This window comes from Thunnus maccoyii, chromosome 17 (assembly GCF_910596095.1).
Source record: "Thunnus maccoyii chromosome 17, fThuMac1.1, whole genome shotgun sequence".
NCBI classification, from domain to species: Eukaryota; Metazoa; Chordata; class Actinopteri; order Scombriformes; family Scombridae; genus Thunnus; species Thunnus maccoyii.
This window is the reverse complement of record NC_056549.1, coordinates 13,251,065-13,278,776: the sequence shown is the minus strand read 5'-3', so window position 1 is coordinate 13,278,776 and position 27,712 is coordinate 13,251,065. Positions and strand designations below refer to the sequence as shown.

The 27,712-nt window shown below is 38.8% G+C and overlaps 2 protein-coding genes across 2 annotated transcripts; one reads left to right on the top strand and one right to left on the bottom strand.

The window, feature by feature from the left end:
* Positions 1-29: 29 nt before the first annotated feature.
* On the bottom strand, positions 30-17,701 carry ehd3 (EH-domain containing 3). The gene is made up of 8 exons (XM_042390732.1): positions 16,314-17,701; positions 11,529-11,705; positions 10,701-10,798; positions 6,032-6,173; positions 5,828-5,927; positions 4,534-4,704; positions 2,977-3,141; positions 30-2,883 (listed from the first exon to the last, which is right to left on the bottom strand). The coding sequence occupies exons 1-8, from the start codon at positions 16,538-16,540 to the stop codon at positions 2,356-2,358; spliced, it is 1,608 nt and encodes a 535-aa protein (XP_042246666.1). The 5' UTR covers positions 16,541-17,701; the 3' UTR covers positions 30-2,355.
* An 8,210-nt stretch (positions 17,702-25,911) lies between these two features.
* On the top strand, positions 25,912-27,495 carry ccl38a.4 (chemokine (C-C motif) ligand 38, duplicate 4). Its single transcript, XM_042391004.1, has 3 exons — positions 25,912-26,094; positions 26,875-26,986; positions 27,113-27,495. The coding sequence occupies exons 1-3, from the start codon at positions 25,962-25,964 to the stop codon at positions 27,222-27,224; spliced, it is 357 nt and encodes a 118-aa protein (XP_042246938.1). The 5' UTR covers positions 25,912-25,961; the 3' UTR covers positions 27,225-27,495.
* The last annotated feature ends 217 nt before the right edge of the window (positions 27,496-27,712 follow it).

Genomic DNA, 27,712 nt, shown 5'->3' with positions numbered 1-27,712 from the left:
CCTAACACAAACCAAACAAAGTCAGTAAGTCGAGTAAATTCATCTTTATTATACTTTTGGACTGTTGTTTATGTTGACAGAAAAGCTGTGAAATACAGATTTAGCAAAGCATCTTAAAACAGACAAAATAACATAACGCCAGTGTTTCCACTAAAGTGTACTGTGTTTCGCAGTAGACAGGAATTCATGTGGCCATCCATCAGGGTATGAAAACAACTTTTGGAGGACTCTGTTTTGCAGTGAGGAAGCAGAAGCTCGAACAAGCATCGTTTTTCACATTGTTGTGTGTTGGCTCATCTATGAAATATGAGCTAGTGATGCATTAAGTGCTCCGGATCACGTGGATGATTTCTCAATCTGTGCTTGTGGAATGCAAGCAGTCTTCTATGTACATTAGATTCACAGTAACAGCACAGAGACGCACAGGGAGGGACATGAAAGGGCCGTAAACTGCAAATGTTTCAGTTAAGTTAATTCTGTAGCTTGAAATGGGTAAATACTGTCTCATTCATAACATACTGAACATTTCTTATCATATTGGAGTCCAAATGTAGTTAGTTTAGTGTTTCATCTCATGACAGACAGTACATACTGGCAGATCGCTACAGTGATACATCAGAACAACACATTTATTGCATGTATACAATTTAAATACATGAAATAGAAAGCCAAATTTTCCTTCAAAAGCAAGAAGAAACAGTCGAAAAATGTGTGGTTAAGTGTTTGTTACCATCACAAAAACAGCTGTGTGATCAATCTCTGGACTGACAGGTTAGTTTGGATTACTTTCAAAACGGTGAATAATAACTGATTAATCATTTTTTCAATTAATAACCCTCAGGAAAACTCCCAGCTCAGTAGCCCGTGTAATGCTTAAGACTTAATACATTTACGTTACAAATAATAACACTGATACATGTGGTCATATGCATACATACATACATACATACATACAATAGTCAGGATGTGCCCACACAAAACCATGAACATGTGAACATTCAACATTCAAAGTCCTATACAATAAACAATACCCATAATATAGTTTCATATTATAGTCACAGTATTTTCAAACATGTTAATGAAATCCAGAAATGTTTAAAAAATAATAAAACCACTTCTCCCCTGCTAGTTTCACATTGGAGAAACACATCCTTCTTCATTTCGGTGTCCATCCAGTTGCTACGGTAAATGATGGTGATGTCATGAACTCCCACACAAATATGAACATCAGCACATCACGTTACAAAATTTTAAAAGTTGATAATTAATTTAGGCCATTTTCTTTTTTATGGTAACTGAAGGTGTTACACCACTAGAGCTCTTCCACTTTCTATTACACTGTTCAATCTGTTCGGTGTGTGTGTGTGTGTGTGTCTGTGTGCTTCCACATATTTGTATTTCTGTGTATTCTCAAACCACCAGCCAGGAAGTCTTTGTAGTTGTTTAATACATCACCATGAAACAAAAGCCAGAATCATCAGCCGTGCCAGGAGACAGAAATAATCCAGGACCTCGGACTACAAGAGCTGTAAAATGTTTTGGCTCTCATGAGGAATAATGTAGTTGACATTAGTTTATTGATTAGATCAGATAATAATAGTTCCTATCATAAATATAGTTTTAATGGGGATAAACAGTTTATTTGCATATTTATATCCCTGTCCTTCTTCTTCCAAAATGATCCGTCTGCTTTCTTCTCTCTTTTTGTTTTCACATTGTCGCATCTCTCTCATTTTCTTCTAATAGTTTAGATCAACTTATATTTTGCTCTATTGTAGTGTATTGTAGACTTTTACTAATTATCATATCAACTGTCCTATCATCTCTAACATTCGTCCTACCTAACGACTCCCAGTATCTCAAATTTAAAACACAAAAGAGCACGTTGGGCTAAAGACTTGCCTTTAATTGTACGACTCATCCAGATCTAGTTTTTCTACCCTCGTAAGACATTTCAGCACTTCACACTTGTAGCATTTGAATCCAAATGTTACTAGAAGTCAAATCCTACAGAATTTTTTTTTAAAAAACTGTCAGTCTTTGTCTTTTACATCACACAAAAGTTTGCAGCCAATGTGCTAACAGTCAAATCTAATTTTTATTTGAATGTAACTCAGTATTCCTTTGTAATATATACCTCTTGAAGGTAACGAAAGACTGCAGATGTCGAATAACAGAAACAGAGAGCTTGAAGTTTGGGAAAAGGGTCTTTCATGTTCAAATATCTTCTGCTTGTATTTGGACTTTTTCACTATAATGCTACGAGTAGTTTCCTATTTTAAAGGGGATATTTTTCTGTGGAGGGAGGTGGGGTGTACTTACATGTTTGAGGACGGGCGATGGAGAAGCTTATATTTATTCAGGTATTTTCCTCTTGGAAGGAGGCACAAGGTGTGCTGGCAGATCTGACGGCAGTTCATGTCCCTCCAGTTTCACTTTGATCAGGTGATTGGCCAACGCAAATTCCTCATCGTCAAGCATCCCGTCCTTATCGATATCTGCCAGCTTCCAGATCTTTCCCAGCACTGTATTGGGCAGTTTTGACTTCACCATCTCCTTCTTGGCATTGGCTCCCGTCACCTTCCCGTTGACAGGAGACAGTGTGTAGAAAATCTCGTCGTAAGCAGGTTTGTCACGCGCAACGACCCACTCTGCTTCGTCGATGCCTTCGCCGGCTCCTTCGCCGTACCCGTGACCGAACGGGCCGTCCAAAGTGCCGTCAAAGGCACCGCCCTTGACAACTGCGTTGGGGCGCTGCGTTTCCTCTTGGCGGACAAGGACCATCAAGCTAGCAATGTCGTTGGCTAGCATGTCGTCCACTGACTCCAGGAGTTTGGGCTTAAGAGGCTGGAACTTGGTGAGATCCTGAGCTTGGAGTTGGTCCTGGGAGAGGAAGGCAGAAAGCAAAACAACCACAAGTTTAGGTCTTATCTATCTAAACATCTATCTATAATTCCTTTGCTCTTCCGTCTTTACCTGCATCTTCTTCAGATTTGGAAAGTCTCCAGGTGATATCTGATGTTCTCTTTCGATGCGTTTGTAGATATCTCCCAGGCTGCTGATCAGTTCTTTCTTCTTGTTGTCCTTCCCAAACACAGAAGGCATCTCTTTCTTCAGTGAGCTGATGATGTAGGCATGGACCTGCATTGGGAGATTGTAAGATACTTATGTTGTCAACAGAAAATCTATGCAGTGGGGAGTTAATGTCGGCCTACTTTAAAGTTTGTTTAACTGTTGACTTCTACTCGGTGTAATACACATATATAGGTATAGGTAGCCTATAAAGGATGGCTATGTATTAAGAGGGAGACCTGTGACAAAACTCTACCAAAACTGAAATACAGGAAGAGTTTAATGGGTCTATAAATTCTTTAAAATGTTTGGACCACAACATACAAGCAGATTAACACAGGTATCTGTGTTAACTGTCTGTTAAGTAGGCCAGAAATACAATTTCTTGCAGGTTATTTGTGTTTTTATTGTTGTCCTGTTCATGCCCTTTAGAATTTTTTTGGAATAACAAGCTTTTGATAAATTTCTCAAATGTAACATCAGCAGCAGCAGACGGTTGCAACATGGCCTCTGGGGACCCTTAACTCTCCTTTAACCAGATTAGTCATACAGTAAATCTCTCAGATTACCTTTTGACATTTGTTTTTAATATTCAACTCAAACTAAATATTTTAAAAGTAATGGAAAAACCCGTATTTGTTATGTTGCTGTGGTGATCTGTGTGTGTGTGTGTGTGTGTGTGTGTGTGAGTGTTTCCCTAAATCCATCTCATGTCCTTGAAGCTCATCACAAAACACGCATGTACACACCCAATCAGCTGTCAAACAGGAAAACAGTACTCAATTCTCAGTTTGTTCAATCTGTGTGAGTGTTTGAGTGTGTGCATCCTCTGTGTATTTACTCCAACTACGACAGTCAGCAAGCGGACTGTCGCCTCTTGTACCTGACTTCCTGTCCGTAGAGGAAACAGGAAATAATTCACTCAGAGGAGAGTGCCACATTCGTCTGTTTCTATTGGTTCTGTGACAGCGAAAAGCTTTTTCTGTCAAGGTTAACAGCTGGTTGAGACGGGAAGAGTGAACAAGTGATGGGAAAGAATACACAATACATACTGTCGCAGCAGGAGTCCCATTATTTTAGCTATTTATAAATGTCTAAAAATAAAAAAGCTCAGCACTAACTGTCATCCCTAAAATACTCAAGCTTGGGTTCAACCAAATTAAGTACAAACAAACATGTTTAATGCAGGAAGGCTTTTTTCTAGAACCTTCAGTTAAGAAAATAATTGGAAATGACCAATAAAATTGTAAATTCATTCATGTTTGGCCAAATGGATTTAATATGGAATGGGGACCAAACTGATCCTACTGTGGGACAAAGGAATTTTAGTTACGGATATGCAACAGTGCTTATTACATCCATCATTAATAACATCCACAGACAACAAGTTACTACATTTCGCAACAGCCATGTCATTCCATCCCTAGGTGGGTGGTTATTTTTATTTCCTGTGTACCTTACCTTGGCTAGTCTGGCCCTCTTGATCAGATCATTGAGTTTTCTTAGTGCTGCATTCCTCGGTAAAGACTGAATGTCCTTGAATAAATCCTGTTCCTCCGCTTCAAACAGCTTCCTGTTGTCAGGAATCAACAGAGGGTGGGACCAAAATGAACCGATGTAGACACGAATCACCTGCCAGTGAGGAGACAAGAGAGGGAATCAGCGGCTGCTGAGACCAAAACAGTAAACTGTACATAAAAATGTACAAAAAGGTGAGTAAATATGTAAACTTTTTAACTTTCTTTTTGACTATTTAAGGCAGTGAGTCAGCAACTAACCTCATCAGGTTTCTGGTAACTAAAGAATACATACTTGAAGGAAAACCCACACTTATTCTAGTAATGTGCTGGCTCGTAGGCAGACATCAAAATAAATGTGAAAGCCGCACACTCATAACACCGACACACTTATTTCAACAAATGATGATCAATGTTTTGGCAAATTGTCTTCCTCAGGATAAAAAACTGCAGTCAGATGCTACAAATAAGAGCAGTCAACCTAAGAGGCACCTAATAATACAGAAGTGCCTCAAAGCCAAGCAAATATGGACGCCTCATGTCAGTCACAGCACATTGTTTTATGTAATTACACCTAAATTTAATGGCTATAATGTAATTTTGCCAATGCACAGTATTTTAAATCCTCATATGACCAACTCGGTTATCATACAGCGTTCCTGACTTGCTCACAAGTCCTTAACATGAGAGTCTTTCCATTCCTACTCATCCATCAGATATAGTGTGAACGCAGCATAGGGGAAGCCTGACACCAAACACAAGCCCACATAAATCAAGAAATCAACCGGTAGAAACCAGAAAAATACAGGAGAAAAGTCAAAATAGAAAGTGAAAGAGAGCCACCTTTTGGCTGGAGTAGTGTCTTTAAAAATCAATGAGGAGTAAATGGTGCTGTAATGGTCCATAATTCTACTTTGCTGCATAATAATAGTGCTTTTAAAAAGCGGTTGGTAGGTACATGTGGCCACTGAACTGGTCTGAATTTTCTCCAAGAAAACTCCCAACTTCTAATGTCAACTGTAAGGTAAAAAAAGTTGCCCAAAAGGAGTTTGAATTTTAAAGCTACTTTCTATTTCACAATGTCTTTCTATGTGTTTCTTCATGGCAATCCTACAAAATGAAGATATTATGGCGTAAAGACCAATACATTTGAGGGCATTTGCATGCAGGTTTTAACAGGTTATCACACTCAGCTGATGTATTTGCAGATATCATCACAGAAACTAAGTTTACTGTACCTCTGGGGTGTTGACTATTTTCCCCAGTGACCACATCAGGGCACCGTACACTCTCATCAACTGCTGCGTCTCTATCTGGTCAGCCTTGTTCAGCACAACCCTGAAGAGAACAACAGAACGGTGTTGATGTTGCATGCTTTGTGTTTCAATTTGATGTTTGCTTTGGTTATTAAAATGTCTGTAAATCAATGACTCTTACAGTACCTGATCTTGTCTTCATGGTTCTTCAGGGCCTTTATCACCTCTGAAAACTCATCAGAGATGTCCAGTTTGTGGGCGTCAAACAGTAAAATGATCCTGTCCACACGCTCTGCAAACCACTCCAAGACAGCCGCAAAGTCATAGCCTGTGAGGAGGAGACAGAGGAGGAGGAGAAAAAGGGTGTGAAATAAAAGGTGGAATAAAGATTTCAGATGAGGCAATAGGAGGGTTGAGATAAAAAGAGAATATGAGAAAAAAAGATGATTGTGTATCATTTTATATCTCATTTCTTTGTTCCCATCCCATACTGGTGTCAAAATAGCATTAAGGAGAGGCATTTTAATTAAAAGGTTCAGACCGTTCATGTTACTGTTGACGCACAGATCAGTCTAGTGTGTTTTTATGCTGATGATCAACGCTATCTATATTCCAAAGAATCATAAACCTTAACTGTAATGTTGCAATATTCTGCAAAATAAACTATTACAATAGCCTCGGGTCACAGAGGAGGCAATGTGAAGGACGCCAATATTACAACATGTTGAGAGAAAAGAATGTGTGTTTACAAATGGAGGCAGTCCTGCCAAGGTCCAAACTAAGCGGCCTTTTAAAAGTAAATAATGAGGAGGGAAAGCCACACACTCCATAAGCATTTGGATAGTAAAACATTGATTTTTCATTAACTATTTATTTAGCTATATTAATAAACAGATTTGAGTTTTTACGTGATACAAGGCCAATGTTATGACCTTGTGAATGAATGAAGACAGACGTGGATGTATGTATGAGTGAATTAATTAATAAATGCTTGAATGAGTGAATTAATGACTGAGTCTGTCAGCAGAAGTACATCACAGACTGCTTTGACTTTCTGTCCCACTCAAGGACAAAACTCACTCTCACCTGCAGAAATTCCACAGAATATGAGAGGAGAACAAAGAACAAAAGGGATACAAGGAAGGATTAGTGTGCTTACTAAAACTGAAGGACACAGAATCAAAACCTGTAAATATTATGAGATGGCAACTAGGAGGCATTTGTTGTCAGTTGGCAGTAGGTACTGTAGTAGTTTAATGTTAATTCAGTGAGTGTCAGATGGATTTTCTGGAGAGCTACAAATGTGAAAGATTGTCTCCCTTTATATTACAAAACAATATCCTACAGAAACAACCCCTGATTTATAAGAAATCAGAGACCCATATAAATATTTCTATTACCCAAGTCTGACCCAGTCTGGTCCACCCTCAAGAGTCTCAGTAGACAGACATAGCTGTGATAAAAATCACCCTTTTTACATACTTGCTAAACTGCCGATATTGCCGCTGTAGCTGAACTGCTGCTCCTGGCAGTAGAAGAAGAGTTATGAATTTCCTGGATTCACAAAAGGGTGATAATGCTGTGAAATCCCAAGATTCTGATTCTTGAGCTATAATGCTGACATTAGAATTCAAGGCTCTTATGATGAATTATGATAAAAGGCAATACTGTTTTGGAAGAAATTACTGGTGGAATTTGAAATAATTCTTTACTGGAATAGAGCAAAAGTTCAGCAGCAGTGACAATAAGTATGTAAAACAATGGAAATCTGTTTTAGCAGCCTTTCAGTACTGCATGATCACAGCTGAGAGGAGACAGAGGGCACACTGCTGCTGCTTGAGCAAAGCTACAGAGGGTTAATTGAGACAGATACCTTGATATTTTGAATTCGATAAGAAAACAGAATTTAGTGGATTTGGTCTTCACACACTTTTCACATGGTGTTGGGGTTAAACAAGATTGCAATTTTCATTACATTGCACAATTTCAGCTTCTTTTCTATGTGTAAAAATGGACATTTGGGTGTGATGGTAGCAGAAGAAGAAAGGCGAGGGACAAAAAAAAATTGTAGTAGTATGAGGAGCAAAGCGCTGAACAAGGGGACATTCCTCTGATGGTGGCAGAAGAGGAAAGGATCATCACAGTTATTAGAAATCTTCTGGGGACAGTGAGTACCACATCTCATGGCAATGTAAAAATTGTTGTCACTATCATTAGGCCTTGTTGCTAATGGTGCATAAAGCTTACCGCATTTTTAAAGAAAGACTTTTCTCTTAAAAGTAGCACTCAAACCCAGAACATCAAGAGATACCTGAATGAAGCTACAGCACCGTGTGATATATCTGACTAAAATACCCTAATAAGGTAAGAATACTATGTATTTTTTCCCAAACCATGTGACCAGACTCTGGTGAAGAACGTGTTAACAGTCCACAAATTCGTCAAAGTCAAGATATCGCTTTATTTTGCCTTTTTGCAGCTGGTTGATGCCCATGTTTATGATTACAGTACCTCCATAAAGACATCTATGTAGGCAGCTATAGCCTGAAAACTCCTCATCTGGACACACACACACATACAAATAAATACAGAAAAATGGATGTAACAAGGCAGAAAAGAAATAAATGGATGATAGATTCAAGAATGAGACAACGTACAAATACCATACATACAAATAAAACATGAAAACACTTACATGACATGCAATAATGGATGAAATGAAAATGAAAATGAGCACACACAAAACAGAAACTTCACTCTGTCCTTAGAGAAAACACAGCTGTGCTGACTCAGTAGAGGTTAAGTATTTTTTTTTTTTTTTTAATATCCAACAGACACGGGCAGGGTCACACCTCACTGTGCTGTTTATTTGGTTTGACAGCACGTTCACGTTCACTTTGGCCGAACAAATAGAAAGCAGAGAAGAGCCGATGTGGGTCTGTTTCAATTAGATGACTTCCAAATGTAAACAAAATGTGAAATTCTGCTGGTGCTGACAAGAGTGTTCATTCTCTGTTGTTTCTCAACAGAGAAGCTGAAGACAACAAACTTCTCATGACAAACATTTTTTCCAAAATCCAGACCCAACCCTGCTATGAAGTAATGTGCTGAACCCAGTGACCAGGACTCGTTCCTTGTTCTTATGTAGCCCTTGGAAATATGTTTTTATATTTTATCATTTAACCACCCTGACTTTCATGATATTGACCATGCACAACCTTTTTGGAACAACAGAGGGCATACAGATTTGAGTGGGGAGAAAATATGTATTGTAAAAACCTCATTATGAAAAAATAGTATGGCGATATAGTTAAAAACTGTTCATTATCACTTCTGAATTTTGCTTGTGTTTCATCACCCTTTACTGCTGTTAGAACTGTGGTTCTAACAGAGAACAAACAGAACATAGAAGACAGAGAGAGAGAAAAGCAGAAGGAGAAAAAACTGAAAGAAAGTCAAAGATGGACGGTGTAAGAAAGAGTAGGTGAATGTGGGAAAGAGTAAAGTATGGCTGTCTTTAATTATCCCTGTGCTTTTGTTTATTTCAGCCGTTGGTATGGCAATGCCACCATTGAGCTTTGGGAATGCCAGCCATCAGACACATATCAGCCTGTAAGAAGAAAGCTGCAGAAAGAAGTCTTGTTTGCAGTTTACACCTAAACTCCTCAGCTGCTCTGGGATATGTGCTCATTTCAAAAGTATAATTCAAAATCATACAGCTTTATCTGATAATCTCTTGCTGGATTGGATTTATGATGAATGCGTTTTTTTATGTGCATAAATGTGATGAGATCGGTGAAAAGCATCATTATCGAATGAAACAGTCCTAAAATTTAACTGGTCCTTAACATGCAGCTCTATACATTTTTCCATCTCATGGTGGGAGAATTTATTAGTCTGGTTTCAGACCTCTACATCATAGCACACATCTGTTTATCTAATGATTCAAATAGAATAAAACAGCAATTCAGTCTGATCAGAATTGCTAGGAACACTATAAACAATTGATAAAAGTATTTCACTCTGTAAGTGCAGTAAATGCATCAAGGAAGCCAGTAGAGACATACTTCTGTTACCTTTACACAACAACAGAAAAAGAGTTTCTTCGTTGGCTGAACTTTTTAACAACATGATAAATATCTCACATACAGTATATCCAGTGATGCAGGGATGTTTCCAAAATGTTGATGACATGTACAGTAGAGTTGCGACCAATGAGATGTCAAGGAATTTGTTTTTGCAATAGAGCCTCTACAGATATTTCACCACTGTAGAATCACTAAAGAATGAAGTTTGATGAAGGAAAAATCTGCCATGTTGTTTTTAACAGTACTTTAGTAGCATTTTCTGTTCAGTGCAGAGTTTGAATAAAGTTGGTCCAACTTTCAACAACAATTGTGACTGTTGGTCCTCTTAAATCTGCAGCTGTGTTTGTTAACATTGTGTGAAGATTTCGGTGCATGAGAGGGCAAATACACATTGTGTTTGTCATGTTTTAAATTCAATACAGAACTGTACAGAGTTACATTGTGTGTGTTTGTGTGAGAGGGAGCGCATTGAAAGCTCATCTTTTTGTCACCGCTTCCTGTTCTTTGAAATGAATGAAGCATAATCCTCCTGATAGCTAAAAGCTAAAATAAACACACACACACACAGAAAATGCTGACATTGTAAGTTCAGACTTCAGTGGGACTCAGGGGGGCCACAGCTGAATGGGTCCGGTGAACGAATACACACACACACACACACACACACACACACACACACACACACACACACACACACACACACACACACACACACACACTAACATAAACAGAGGTAGATAAAAGTGTGTGATGAAAGTGTGTTTTACCTCGACTGATTCTCTGTTTCTCTCCTGACAGAATCCCTGGTGTGTCGATCACGCTGATGCTTTCCAGCACTGGGTTAGGCAGTTGGGCACACACAAATCTGCACACACACACACGAGAGGAGAGGAGAGGAGAGGAGAGGAGAGAAGAGAAGAGAAGAGAGGAGAAGAGAAGAGGGGAGGAGAGGAGAGGAGAGAAGAGAAGGGAAGACGAGAAGACAAGAGTCAGGACAGAAGTGTAAAATGTTTAAACAACAAACATTATCCAACACTAGACATTTCCTTGTCCCTCTCTCCTCCTTCTCCTCTATCTCTTGCTCTCTTCTTCCAGCTGTATAAATACGAACGGCGGTCATCCTCACTGTGAACCCCTCTAATCCCCACTGACAATCAGCGTTTCTTCTGTCTCCTTTCAGCAGTGGTGGGCCCTCACAGTGAGGACACTACCGCAAGAGCAAATGCAAATAAAAGAGTTTTTGGCAGTTTTCCTTTTCCAGAAGGATGACTCTGCAAAGATGACTGGCTGACACACATACACACACAAACACACACACACAAACACACACACACACACAGAGAGCCATTAACAGAGGAAAGCCTGACCAGTGAGCAGAGGGAAATTCAATCACAGAGGAATGTAGAGCTGCAGTGTGGATTCTCTCGCTCGCTCTCTTTCTTCCTCAGTCTTTCCATCTTATGTTTACATACTTCACCTCGATACGTAACATTTACTCTTTTCAGGACAGGCACACCTGTGAGGAAATTTGACAGCATCTGCCATCAGATCATTTCAGCTAGTGAACATGTATAAGTGTGTGTGTGAGCGTCTACCTGTTGAGGAATGCGTTTCCAAAGGCGTTCAGCTTTCTGAAAGGCTTCTTGGGGTCCACCACTAAGGCATTGCCGGGGATGACTCCTTCTGTGTCGCCGTGCATCACCGCGATAAAGGAATCCGTGGTGGGTTCGGGGCCAATCCTCATTCCGGGAAAATCCTGCTCCAACAGGTAGCTGTCAGAGAGATAGCGAGATGTGGCGTTAAACTAAACAAGAGACTGGATGTCTTTGATAAATTATATAGCGTGTAAGAATAAATCAACCGTACATAAATGCCTTTTTGGTATGTCAGAGTAATCCCTAAAGAAGATGCTATCTGAGGCACTGAACAATAGTGTAAATAGAGGCATCCACTTTTTTAAGTATTTGCCAAGGAAGAAAGTGATGTTACTGCAAATGTATAAAGCTATAATGACAGAGAATGTAAACAATTTCTGTATCCATGGGTTACTGATTCAACAAGAAGCAATTCTCCATGTCCACAACTGCTTGCAAGTTGGCCTTATATCAGTTTTCTCATTCACATCAGTTCACTGAATCCCTACATTCATCTGTAGACAGCAGGACAGATGCCGCATGCCTTTTCAAAGTGATTATGCCAACAGGAAATTGGTCTGGATGGTAAGACGCAATTCAAGAATTGCCAAGTCTGCCTTGAATTAGATGCTGCTGGAACAAAGATTAAGAGAGGTTTTACATCACATGTGTTGGATGGCTGCCGTGCACAAAAGAACCACCTGCTCCAAAAACAACAGATATTAGTTCAAGATATTAGTTGCTGATCACATGGAGCAAATAAGAAACCTTTTTGAAGTAGTGTTTTGTGGTCAGGTGAGACCAAGATAATGATAATTTTCCAGATGTGGAGTTGAATGACAATATTGTATCTGTTACTAGGAGAAAAGGTGAGATATCTATCACCAAGCCACAGAGGCTATTTTCAGGAATGATGATGACAGCGTTGCACTCTGGGACTGACTCATTGCAAAGTAATGATAAATCAGAAAGATTAAATCAATATTATTCAGCAATTTGGACACAATAAAGTGTTCCTAAAAGACAGTGAGTCTAAAAGACATCAACAAGACTCTGTGAGGTTGTGCACAGTGGTGGTTAGAGCTAAATGCTAATGTCAGCATGATCACAATGAGAATGCTAACATGCTGATGTTTAGCAGGTTTACTGTTTACAGTGTTCACCATCTTAGTTTAGAGTGTTAGCTAATAATTGCTAATGAGTGTGTACAGCTGAGGCTGATGGGAATGACATTAGTTTATCAGGTATATGGTAAAAAAATTTTTTAAAAAGTGACACAAAGTCCAAGTCATCATGAGGGGAACGTGTAATAAATTTCATGGCAGTCCATCCAATGGTTCAGACATTTCACTCAAAACCACAAATGTCAACCTCATGGTGGCGCTAAAGGAAAAGTCACAGCATCACAAAGGCATTTAGATTCATCCTCTGGGGAACATGAATGTTTATAAAACTTCATGGCAACCATTAAATATTTGTTGAGATATTTAAGTCGTGGAACAACTGACTGCCAAACCGACCGTCAAATAGACCAACACTGCCCAGAGTCACACCACTATCCTGACTAAAAATAGTTTTTCAATGGCTAAATAAGGTTAAAATTGAGAGTTAAGTTCTGACTACATAGAGAATATGTGGACTGGGCTAAGAAGACATATCTGTGGAAGAATTTGGTTGAGCTCCACCTATTCTGACAAGGTGAATGGTTAAATATACTACCTTGTCAGGGGTTTGTTTGCTAACTGATGATAAGAAACAGCTGACTGAGGTGAAAAAGGTTAAAGTCAGGCATCCAAACATTGGATTATATGCATGGTTTTGACTGAGCAGATTTTTCAGGAAAGCTCATAATAAATATCTCAAATAACTCCAATTTGTTCGTGTGTTTTACAGCAAATATGTATTTTGTTCAACATAAAACTGATGTAAACTTTTGACCTCATCTGCGATTGTTGCCATGGCAGCACAGCTGACTTACAACTCATACGTTTAAGGTGTGAAAGGTTGAATCCTCAACTGTTAATTCACATCACACATGTTACAAATGAAGATTAGTGAGTTTGTGTTGAGGTTCACTATCTCAACAATGTGAACTCAGGCCATAAAAAGAGATTTAGACAAAAGATTTACAGCTAAAAGGGCTATAAATTTTAAGTGTGAATGTGGGATGTGTATTCATTTTAACTGCTAACAGATGTAAGGATGGTTCCCTCTTATACATCTCCAATCCCCACACACACACACACCTTCTCAGAGGAGCTAGCTGTGCCTGGTGGAGCCATCTCTCTGCACACGTGTCTGTGTAGTGTGAGTAGGGAGGCTGTGCATCAACCAGATTATATGTTTGATAGCATAGATGTGTATGTGTCTGTGTGTGTGTCTCTGTGTGTGTGAAATTCACACTAACATATCAGCTCACTTGCACGCTGTTTCATTTATCACATTCTGTGCAGTTTGATCTCAGTTTATTTCCTGACAGGGAGGTAAAAATAAACATTTGCAGCCACAAGCTTCACCGACACACAATCTCAAAGTTGAAGTTTAAAGGTCTGAAGCATTGAAGCATCTTAAAAAAATCAACCCATGAGTAAAGAAAATAGAAGATTATAAGAGCTGTGTGAAAAACATTTGTCACCGTAACATTTTTCGATTTTATGACATTACCAGAATGTGTCCTGTCACCTTGAAGGAAACCTTTTATGTGATGATGATCTGCTCTTTGACAGACCATAAAAGTCAGATGTGGGAGCAAGAGAAAAATCGATAAATTCAGCCCAAAAATGAAGACAAGCTCACGTTACTGACCTCTGAATGACTGCTTAAATAGAGAGACTATGTTACCCTCCATCAGCATCTCGTTTCTCTCTTTTAGTCTTTTAGCTGCCTGACTCATATTATTTTATATTTTATTCCTTTTCTCATTCACATCAATCTAAAAATAATTTAAATAAATATCTGTTTAAATAAATGGACAAATCATTCTTTGTTTATCATCATATCCAAGCACATCCGCACCTGACCCACTGACAAAAGTACCCTTACTGCTTCCAAATCTGTGACTGCAGCAGCTCTGACCGAGGGTTACTCAGCATTTTGTACATTCTGCGTCTTACTGTCACAATGTCGGTGGTGTAGGGTCAAGTTGCTGACCGGAGGGGGGGTGTTGTCATCAGTGCAGAACCAGTGAAGAGGAAGAGAGAAAGACAGAGAAGAGAGTAGAGAAGAGGAAGAGAGAAAAGGGATGTCTGCACTGTGCTGTCTTATAGCAGGAAGTCACTAACAGCATCCTCTCTCTGGCTTTCAAAGGCTTAACCTCCTAATTACCTTCAATGCGAGTGTATGTGTGTGTGTGTATGGTGTTCTGCATGTGTACATGTGTGTGTCTGAGGCGCAAATCGTTAGTGGCAGCCGTGCAGTTCAAAAGAGGCCCGACACCCAGCTGCGAATATCTCTCTCTGTCACACACACATGAATATACACCAATACCAGAAATTCCCCACCTCATAATCTCTGATTAAACAGAATATATGATAATATCAATTGTAATAAAACACAACCTTTGCTAATGAGTACAGTGTCTAAGCTACAACAAGCTGATAATATATGCAACATAACCTTGATCATGTTTGTGAAATCCAAGCAGGAAATGTATTTACTAGACTGACTGTTTAAAAGAATGTTTACAAGGACAACATGTTTGCTTAAATAGTTAACTTTGGGAGCTTAATCCAAGAAAAAAGAAAACATCCAAGTTTTTTATAATTTTTCTTCATGAGGTGCAGGACAAGGAGGAGGAGGAGGTCCCCGACACTTCCTGCACCTCAGGGCCCGTCAGCTCTGCATGAGGTCAGACACAAGGCTCCTACGTCCACTCTGTACCCATCTGTGCCTCCATCTGCTTACTTTCTTTTCAGTTTGGTACTTACAGCCTGTCTTGTAATGTACGAACTGATTGTCTGTTCAGAAACTATCATTCATGGACATTTGCTAAATCTAGTAACTTAAATTGGTATATGGTATATTTGGTAAATAAGAAGGCAAACGCTCTAATTTTGAAATATAACTCTAAAACAAGTTCTATTAACATATTTGGCTCCCTAGTTGAAAACACAAACATTTCATGACCCTAATACATAGTAGAGAGAACATAATATATACATATATATATATATATATATATATATATATATATATATATATATATATATATATATATCAGTCTGATCATTCATACACATGTATACTGTATATACACACACACCTCTTCAGGGAGGATTGCAGTGTCAGGCAGAGCTGCCTCGATATGAGGTATCAAGCTTGCGTGTGTGTGTGTGTGTGTGTGTGTTATGTCAGCTGTCATATTAACTTTTTATGGATTTAATAAAGCTTGCAGAGGTGTGGCTCCTCACAGTTAGGCTATGAGTGTTTTTATTGGTGGGTATGATGGCTGACCTTTCTTCTTTTTTAATATTGATATGTTTTGCTTTTTATTGTTTCAATGCTACTTCTATTATGTTCAAATCCAGCTTATTGTAAGACCACTGCACTCTTCTTCTTCTTCTTCTTCACTCTTGCTGACAAACTGCTTCACTGCTGAAGCTGAGAGAGGGAAAAGTCAGTTTGGGTGTGTCAACCTCTCCCTGTCTATCTTTCTAGAAGCCCCTGCCCTGTGTGTTTGTATGTGATCCCCCTATCCATATGGAGCTCTTCATCAGTATGTCATGTCAGTATGTGTTGTTTTCTCACCGTATGAAGCTCGTCTTGCCAGTAGAGTACTGTCCCACCAGTAAAACCATGGGCTTGTTGTCAAAGTCGGCATCCTCCAGAGCCGGGGAGTGAAACTCGTGGAACTTGTAGCTCTCCTCCAGAGGCAGGAGTTTTGTTTTGTAGAGCTTTTTCAGACCATCACTGACGGTCTGAAAGACTTCTGGCTCCTTCTTCCTCCTGTCGTCGGTCCCGAGCCAGCTGAACATGGTTACCGATGGCTGATTGTTAAGAGTTGTCTAGCTTCCAATAGGTGCAACTGGTCAAAAATGCTGTTTGTTGATGAGCTGGACAATATTCAAGGTCAATATGAATGTACTTTAACAGCTCCAATTCAAAACTCTGTTTCACAAAATAGCTTTAAGTCTACTTTGTTAAGTTTTATGTTTTCTAAAACTTAATAAACTTAAATTACAACACACATAATGTGTCTAACTGGAGATACAGGGGCAGGTGAAGCTGAGATTTGGCTCAATTTAAAAACAACTTCCATTTAAATCTAAGCAAAAGGGTTATTTAAATTTGACAGGCGAAAACACTGACAAAAATCTATGTTGTTTTCCTAGAAATCTTTGCAAAAAAGATAAAAGTATTTTGCTGTCACAACTGTCCCAGGACACAAAAACAGGGATGAAAGTCGGTGTGTGTGTGTCCTGCTCTGCTGGATGGGTGGTGACTGTTGTTGTTCTTGGTGATGATATTGACGCTTGGCCTGATGTTACATTCAACCCAGTTGAAAGCAATTAGAGGGGTTATTTGTCTCTAGGTATGTCTAAAAAAAGACAGGATAAAAATCTAAATTGTATCTATTTATGAGAATTTAAACCTGACCCATCAAACGCATCCTGATCATCGAGTCCATCGGTCCTGCTTAAATATCCAGGCCACTAATGATGATCCTGGGCCGGAAAGAAACACTGCATTCAATGGGGTTGTTTTTGTTCACCAACCTAGCTTAGTAAACAAACACTGCCGAGGGAAAAAAAAACTTAATTTACCCTGCTCATCACGTTACCGCTATTCAATATCGTCCAAGAGCGAGCAGAGGAATCCCAAAAATGATGCACCGAGCTGCTGTCAGAGCGCAGCGACCGTTATTGTTCAACCGCTCCCGCTCTCCGCCACACAAAACCAGCACAAACTCGTCAGGGTAAAATTATTTCTGTCGTTTTCGAGTCAAAAAATAAGATTAGCCTGTTTGCTAGCGCTAGTGGTTATTCACTGTCACAGCACGGCGCTGAATGTAGCAGCAGCTGATGCCCTGCAGCTCAATTTAAATGCCTAGTCGAAGGAAACCTGAGCCCGGCGGAAGTGCCCGACGACTGGCAGCCCGACCCAGCGCGGTCCCGCCCAATGGTGCAGGAGCTGAAGCCGGCCGGGACGCGATGTGTAGTTTTCCTAGGATGGCGAGGTCATGACCCGCCCTACTCTGCCTCTGATTGGTTTACCGTGATATTCTTACCCTTATTCTAACCAATCTCACTCCTCGTGCCTAAACCTGACCAACCCAACCAACGAAGGCAACGAGGACTAGCCAATCAAAGGAAGAGTAGGGCAGGTAATGACTTCGCCATCCTAGGAAAAAATAATTGGCGACCGGGACGACGCCATGATGGATGAGGGATGGACGAGCTGCCGTTGAATGGAAGCGCGCCGCTTGGTGGTACAATATGAAAACTGCAAGGAGGGATATTAAAGGATAGGTTCATAATTTTTCAAGTATGTCTTAAAACAACAGTTAGGTGCCCAAATGAACCCAGAAAGAGGTTTTCCTCTCTGTAATCATTCCTCCTGTTCATTTCAAAAATGCATTTAAAAGTTTATCTGAAGCTTATATTAGGCTTTCGGCAGTCTGGGTTAGTCATATCAAGTGGATATCTGCCACATTTACAGTCTTTTTAGCATAAAATTCCCTCTTTGTGTTTCCTTGGATCATGAATCATGAATTTCTGTTGGCATTGTGTTTTGTGTTTCATATCCATACACTCATACTCTCCATACCACTCACACAGACACCACACGCATCACTGACCTGCTCACATTTTATATTTCATATAATTAAAGGAAACGTCCACAATCTTTCAAGTCTGTCTTACACTATCTCCACAGCACTGCGCTCTGCTCTGACTCACCAGGACGCCTACAACACATATGTGAGGATGCTGTTTGTTGATTTCGGCTCTGCTTTCAACACTGTTCGTCCCTCCAAGCTGGTCATCAAACTTCACAATCTCGGTTTTAGCCCCTCCATATGTAACTGGCTCCTGGATTTTCTGGAGCCCTAATCGGTTAAGCTAGACAACCATACCTCTTCCACCTTGACTCTGAGCCCTGGCGTCCCACAGGGCTGTGTTCTCAGCCCACTCCTCTTCCCCCTCTTCATATATGACCGCAAAGCTCTTCATGACAATAACTCCATCATCAAGTTTGCAGATGGGCCTGATCAAAGACAACAACAAGTCAGCCTACAGGGAGGAGGTGGAGCACCCGGCAGCTGGTGCAAAGAGAACCACCTGGACCTGAGCATCAACAAGACCAAAGAACTGATTGTAGATTACAAAAGAAATAAAGCCTGCACACAAGCCCCCATCCACATCCATGGGACTGACGTGGAACGTGTTTCCAGCTTCAAGTTCCTGATCATCAACATCTAGGCAGACCTCTCTTGGTCCATCAACTCATCCAGATTCATCAAGAAAGTGCAGCAGTGACTGTGCTTTCTGAGAACACTAAAGAAAGCACAGCTGTCTCCACAGATTTTAGTGTTTTATGGGAACTGCTCTGTCGCTGATAGAAAAGTCCTTCAACAGGTGGTGAAAACTGTACAACATGTCACCAGCACCCAGCTTCCCCACATTGAGGACATCCATCGGAAACAATGTTTACGGAGGGCTGACGACATCACCAAAGGCATTTTGCAACGAAACCATGAACTGTTTACTCCACTACCATCAGGGAGGTGATATAGAATCCTCCGGTCCCGCACCAGCAGACTGGAGAACAGCTTTTTTCCTTCTGTTGTTTATCTGCTGAACTGTAACAACTAAACAATTTACTCTCCACTTCATATAACATACTGCATCACTGCACAAATCTGTATATCTACATTGTGTATTTCTTGTAAGAGGCTCAAAGTAATTTATATCATGCACATCAGCACTCTATGCCTCAATTGCAGTCTGGTTAGATGCCAACTGCATCTCGTTTTTTAAGTACTTGTTCAATCAATTCAATGTCAAGTTGGATCTAATCTAATCTAAAACAATAGTCAGGATTTAAACAGGTTTTGCCTGCTGTGATCATTCCTCCTGTTCATACTGGCCATTAAAAGATCTCTTCCTAATGTGCTTTCAGTGTGATTGATGAGTGACAAACTCTACAATCCTTGTTCTCTGCAGAAATGTATACCAAAATTTATCTGAAGCTCCTAGGAAATTGATCCATCCATCTACAAACTTCACTAATACAAATAATGTCAATTAACTGTGATTGGGATAAACAGGAAAAAATAGAAACAACAAAGAGTACGTTTCTCTCTACAGCACTCCTCTCATCTCCACATGTCTCTGCTGCCACCCAGTGGTTGCTCAGTTACTGAAACATTTCACATCTCATGCTCAAAAATGTACATTAACCCGTTTTCAAATCATGTCTCTGCTCCCCAGTCAATGAGTCTGTGTGCCTTGTTTAAGTTTGAACTTTTGGTGTTACTAGTTGTAAATATTTACTGGGGTTCAACTCACTAGGCAGCGAAGTTGGTCATTCATATTCAGCTCAGTCTTTACTTTTTTTCTCCCAACCAGGACCATGTTAACCAACCTAGGGGCGGTCTGGGTCAAAAATGTGCTGTTATCCCCCATTGATCAGTTTTTGGTGACTAGATGAAGCACAAATTTATTAAGTAAAACACACAATGTAAAAACAATACACTGTATATGAAAATAAGTTCTTAAAACTTGATTTTAACGCAGGGCACCTCTACAAGACAGGGTCTCAAGATGCTGGTGTTACCTTAAGGCCTTTGGTGGTGCATGCAGTATTAAACAAAATTTCAAATTATTGAACGACCTTAAACTAAACCCATACAATGAGCCAGGAGCCTTTGGGCCCCTTGAGGCTTTGCCGGCTTGTAATCCAGCCACAATTGAAAACAGTTTGCACAGTAAAATATAGTTTATACTGAATCAAAATGAAACAAGGAACATATTTTAACTCAAAGACAACATTCACACCCGCAGAAACTTTACATTCTACAGCTCATCTAACCTGCATGAGAATACCTCAAACCTTCTTGCTGTGTGATAAGTGCTAACCACGGAGCCACCACGTGTGTAAGCCCAAGAAAACAGTAGAAACAGTAGAAATTATACACATGTACATTATTATGTATTATACATTATGTTACAAACAGTAACAAAGCCTGCTCCTGCCACGGCACAAACAGTACTAATGCCTTTTGTACCACAGCTAAAGCACTTCCTTTTTTTAAATTTGTATTGTAACAGCAGTTATTTGCTTAAAAGCAGTGGTGAGCTCATCCACCACTGTGACCACAAAAATAAGTCAATAAAACACCAACCACCAATGGTGAGTAACTGATGACACCTCCTACTGTCATTATGGATACAGTGGCTTTCATCATAGAAAAAGCAACAGCAATGCTTGTTCTCAATATAGTGTACACTGTGTAAGCTGTTGGTCGCCACATGTTCATAGCAGGAGCTCTCAGATTCCTCCGTGACAGTTTACATTTCACCCTCAAAACCTCAGTGGCGATGAATCTCCAGCAGATGATGACCTGAATAGACCTTCCAGTCCTACTGTGTGAACACCTCCTCCCCTAAAAAGAATAAAAACCCTCTTCCGCTCCAACACAAGTTGGTATTTTCACAGTTTCTCAACAACAACAATCCAACAGCTGACACTAAACCTCTGCAACAATGACTCAAAAAGCAGCAGGTGTTGGTTCTGAATATGAGCACCTGCAGTGACTGCTCCAAGGGATGACACAGAAGAAAATCCACCTCTGCTCCAACAGTAGTTAAATACACACAGTTTACTATATAAAATGCAACAATTCACCTCAAAACCTCTGCGGATGAACTTCAGGGCCAGCAGATGCTGACTGCTGGGAACACACTCTACCTTTCCATGACACTCTCAACAAAGGCAGGCGTTGACTCAACCTAAACTTGAACTGCTTTGTGATATTTGGTGAAATGAATGACTGGTTAGTTTTGAGTGGAGCTGTTAGTTTTGCTGTCATGACATGTGGAACATGATGCATGTGACAGAGAATTCTGCAGTGGTGGTGGTGCAATTAGAGATATATTGATGAATTTTGAATCTTTGTTAGCATGATCAAGTTTTGAAAATGAATAAGAACTATCTAGTTAGATATTTGTCTAACTAGTTCTATATCTGATATCGTAGTTTTGTTATTTATGAATATATATAGCTAGTTGTGGATATAGCCTAACTTATTTTTAACCTTAAATCCCCCAAGCCTTAGAGAAACATCACTTTCAAACTCTCCAATCGGTTATGGATACCTTGTTATTATTTTAGGATCAATTCATAATGTTTTTAAATTAGAGGTTTTAATTACTCTTTCTCTGTTCTAGTACTGTGGTTGGTTGTACCAGCGCTGCAAATTTTATTTTTATTTCGATATGTACATTGTATATACCTACATAGCCTAAATTTCACAGCCATAGTTTGAAGATCAAGATATTACTGTTAATACATATGATGTTAGTTTATAAGGCTAACAGTATATACAGAAGTGAAATATACCTTTTCGCCTACTTCAACGGCTACAACATTAAAATGGTAACGTATCAGCAATAATATCCAATACAACATAATAAAACTCTTTGACAGGAGTCAGTCTGCTACCTAATGTGTCCATTTTCTTTAGAGTACATTTTGCTGTGAATAGTACTGTACTTCTACTTAATTAAAATATAATAGTGTTGTTATATATGTAGTGTTTTTACATGTTGCTATTGCTCACTTGACTTTGTGTATACTCGCTCAGTAAGTTACATTAGATCTTCCAGAATATCCTCTATGCGAGGTTACACTATACCTTTTCGTCGCACTGCATTTGGGCCGTCAGCTTTCTCTGTGAAAGCCACAACTCAGTGGAACATCCTACCTGACGATGTGAAGAGCTGCAGTTCCATCAGCACGTTCAAAACCAAATTAAAATGTCTGTTAAAAACTACTCAGCTCTGAAACTACTGACTCTACCGTTTATCTCATGGTATCCTCATGAACGCAAATAATCTTGCTTTTAATTTGACAAGCATACATTAGTCATTTGTAGTTGACATTGTGGGTGTATGTGATGTGCTATTGTGTGTAGCTTTGTGTTTTGTATTATATGTCCTGTGTGTTCTTTGCTTTGTACAGTTTGTTATTGTGCTGTTATATGTTTTAATTGTGACCTGCCTAAGGGACTGCAGATGAAAATTAGCTATAAGCTAACTCTGGTACATCAAATACAGTACATCAAATGGTAACATTTATGTTTAACACTGTACATGGTCCCATTAAATAAATAAGACAACAACAACAAAAGAAATCTCAATATTTACACCATTGGATGGTGTGAAGTTAGTCCTCTATGTTGATGGTGGGATAGTTCGTCATCTCTGTTATTCATATTCAACATCTGGGTGCTTTAGTTGGTTTTGTTTTGTTATTTTCCTCTGTTAGGAAACACAGTGCTAAATCTGATCGGTACATGCTTACCAGCAATAATGTTGCTTTATTTTCTTTTTCATTTTAGATTTTAATCATATTTTTTAATAAAGAGCCATTTCATAGAAGAGATCACACTCTGGCCTCTAGGAAACCTAAATTGAAAAAAGTAAACCTGGATTTCATTGTGCAATCCTGCATTATTTAATGATGATTAAAATTAACCTTGAATATTAAATGTACACTTGTAATGACTTATCCATCTGGATAGGTCAGGTTATAGAACTTCATGAAGGATTTATTTTATTTTCTCATGTTTCTCTCTCTCTTTTTTTAAATTATCATATCAGTACCACAAAAAGTTTACTAATTCCACCTAGCAGCATCTATAAAGATAATTAATTAATTTGTTTTACCTCATTTGTTTAATATGTAAGTGCTGGTGTGTATTTACTGTATTACTGTATTACAGAAACGAGTCAGAACTGTTCTTGGTCTATACACATTCACACCATCTTAACTGAAGGGCCTGATTAGGCAATAAGTGAAATTACCTGTGTGTGTGAAGCATGGGCTTCGATAAATAAACCAGAGGGTCATGAATGATCCACCTATTGTCAGTCTAGAGATGTTTTTTTTTAAACAGAATTGTGTCTGAGGAACATCCTGTTGAGACACTGTTGACGTGCTTTTGAATTAGTTAAACAGTAGTTTAAACACTGAAGTAATTTAAGTATTCCTGAAATTATGATAATTACTTTGGCCAATTAAATCTGTTAAATCTGGATGAGTTTTGGTGGATTTTTGCTAGGCGTTAGCTGAGGTCACCAAATTATGAAAAGAATTGTAAACCGCAAAGTAAGACAATATGCTGAGATAAGCAAACGCAGCATGTTGCGATGCTGGCAGCTTAACACCCTCCTCCTCCTCCCACCAACACCCCCCCAAACCCAGTCTGCAAGCAAACTTTCCATTTAAACTTTCCAAACCAACCAGCAGTCTTTTCGCAGTTTCTTCCTGAGCCACAGAAGAAGAAAAAGTTTTATCATATATTTAGCTTTCCTACCCAAGACCAGGAAAAAGAAAAAAATTGGCTAACTTCCCCTTTGAGAGTATTAGGTTGGGTTGAAGTATGTTTTCATGTTAAATTTCATCTTTCATCACAAGGTCTACTTATTTTCCTAAACTTAATAGTTGTAATGAAGCAGTTTTGGAACACAACTTGTGTTAGGCTTGTTTCTACAAAAAAAAATATATATGTGCTAATATCAGGTATCAATAAGTGAAATTCACTTGGTGAACCTGTTACTTTACTGGTTTTTACATATCCACATTTGTGCATCGTACCTGTTGCATCATCACGCCCGCCTTAGTTGCGAAACCACAGGTTTCCGTTTGAGTTAGCAGGGGGTGGATTGCTGCAGTAGTCATCCTCTGGGGGTTTTGTGTGTCTTTTATGTATCTTTTTTTTAATTCATGACTAATGACTAATAACTTTTTTCCTCTCAATAATTTAAAGTCTTAATTATATCCAAAAACACTGAGTCAAGTGATTGGTTTTAATGACTCTAACAACTTTCACAGGACAGACAAGACTGACAAACCAAATGTGACCTCATCAACCCTGAAAGTGTAAACAGCCGAGTTAAATGCCTGCAACTTTGAATGCACAACCACAGAAACTGACTAGCTTAAAGGGTACATATTGTATGAATGTACAACCATCCAGATCTGTATTGAGTTAACAGGTCAAACACAGATTAGTGATACAACTAAATTGTGAAGTGATAATCTGACATTTAGGGAGGCATTTTCTTCCACAGCTGAACCAGCTTTTAAACTTTTCACTCGATATTGACGTACACTGTGGCTATATTAGGTTACGTTACATGTGTTATGCTATGTAGTTGAGAAAAAAATAATATTTCTAATAGAGTACACCTGGTTTTAAGCCCTTAATTGCTGTTACAGTAACTCCTGTGCTTTTCTGATCCCCCAAAAATCTACTTATCCCTTGAATCCTGCATCCCTAACATATACCCCAAAACCCCCCTCATGTTCAGAAAATTTCAAGATTCAAAAGGAAATAATGTGTAAACAGCATCAAGAGCATCTATATAGTCAAAAATACCCATACATGTTGTCCCCCATCATCCACCACAGATGCTCCTTTTACCATTTCACATTCTAATTTCACAAAAAACGCAGTGAAAAAAGAATACTGTACATACAATAAATAAACAACCATTGTCATAAAAACTACTTTGTAGGACCTGCTGTTGTAAAATGAGTCTAATGTGACAAAGAAGAAACGTAGTGATAAAAAATCAGTCTAAGAAAAGTTAGCCTGATCTACGTACGCTGTAAAGTTTGAGAAGAGTGACCGATTTTGATGAGGCTTTGTCACTACTTCTTAAAATAGACCTTGACCATCGTGTTTGCACACATTACTAACATTAAGGATGATAGAATATCATTAATCTACATATCGCCTGTCATCATTTCTTTTTTTAAAAAAAATACCCATGAAGCAATAATAGAGAGAGGAGCTTAAACCCACATCTTTGCAGTATGCATCTGCATACTGCACAAACACGTTCACACTCATGCACAAATGCACACACACACACACATATAGACTGACTGATGTGCATATATATTTTTTTATCACATAGAATATGCTCTTTCACTTACTACGCTCCTCCTCCCCTCCCCTCACTCTTCTTCCTCTGCCTCATGTTCTTACTGAGAATTGTTGACCACATGGCCGCAGGGTTTTTTTTTTTGCACGATGGGTAGTTTCAGGGTATGGTCATGGAACCTGTTTTGCTACCTGCTACTACCCCTGCTTTTAACCACACATACACACACACACACACACACACACACAAGCAGCATAATAAAAGTGAGGGACTTCGAGCGATGCAGACAGACAGACAGAGTACCACCAGCAGAAGAAAGACGCCAACAATCAAGATGATGATGATGAAGAGCTCCATCATTCTGACGGCCTGCGTTGTGCTTCTCTTATCCCTCACTGTCGAAGCATCTCAAAGTAAGTTGACTGCATTTGCAATCCTGTTCTTGTAATAACTTCTTAAAGAATGAATTTCCCTCAATCAAGTGTTATCTTCTAACTTATCTTATAAAAGGTTGATGGAAAATAACAAATAATGCTGTTCCATTATTTTAAAAGTTAAGTTACTCACTAAAGGCCTAACAAGGTTTATAATGTCTGATTTCTGAGTCTTGGAAGGAAAAAATATTCTAAAAAGACATTTAAAAAAATTAAAAGTGGAAAAATGAGCTGTAGATGTATGTATGTATTTATATTTAAGTTACATAGACATGGGGGCAATTAGGAAAAGTTTTTGTTGTCTTATAAACTTGGGTATATTTGTATATAGGTCTGTAAGTGTGTATACAGTACACACTACATGTACGTTATCCATCATACAGTGTTTATTTCCACGTGTGTTTGTGTACAGTATGTACTTTTTTATATATGTAAATGTATTTGACTGCAAGTTTATATATGTATAACAAATCCAGAGGTCAGAACCAAAGACACACTGGCATTTAAACACATGAGGGTAATATAATATAATATAATATAATATAATATAATATAATATAATATAATATAATATAATATAATATAATATAATATAATATAATATAATTGGTATTTTTTCCCAAATATACCAATAATTTAAGATAATTTAAGTTATTTAATGGTTTTTGTGACTTATCAAAATGTTCAGCTGGGAAAGAGTAAAGAGAAAACCCATAAATGTCTATTCATAACTTCTCTGTCTCTTTCTTGCTCTCTCAGGCAGCTTTGGCCCGGATGAGTGCTGTTTTAATTTTTACTCCAATCTCCTGCCCAAGAGAAGGGTGATGAGCTACAAATACACAGACAAAATGTGTCCGATGGAAGCCGCGCTGTGAGTGTCACATCTCCTGCTATTAAACATAAACCTTATAAGTTCACATCTGATTCTTTTCAGAAATAAGCTTTCCATGGTCATTTTTAAATAAAATGTCTCAAACAATCTCTGTCTCTGTTCCAGCTTTACGATGAAGAATGGCGCCGTATTCTGTGTCGACCCGTCTGTGGAGTGGGTCAGGAACATCATCAAGATGAAAGATGCCCAGGCTGCAAAAGCATCCAGCTCTGGTTAAAACCACTAACTGATCCAATGTATTAATAAGAGGCGGTTGTGTAGTGGTAACATTTAATCCAGCCATCTTTAAAGCTTTCTCTACTTTTCTAAAGTGTACTTTTCAATGAGCTTAAAACTAACTGCAAAATAACCTGAGATAACTTCTTGTTTGTATGTTTATTTCAATGCAGTTGAAGGTTTAAGTGATGTATTGGAAGGTTGCATATAAGCTATGACATTTTAAATCAGATACTAATATTATTTTCTAATAAAATGCTTTATATATCATACTTATTTTCACTTTCACTTTTTTAAATGGCCATGTAAGTCCTTGTACGACTTTATATCAGACATCAGAGAAACATTAGATATAATCAGCGTTGGTGTTGTGGTTTCTATTTGATAAAGCCACAGGAAACTGCACCACATCTGCTCCAGATCTGCACCACAAGGGTGTGATAGTCAAGCATTCAGCAGATTCAACCCTTTAGACTGACATGAGCAAAT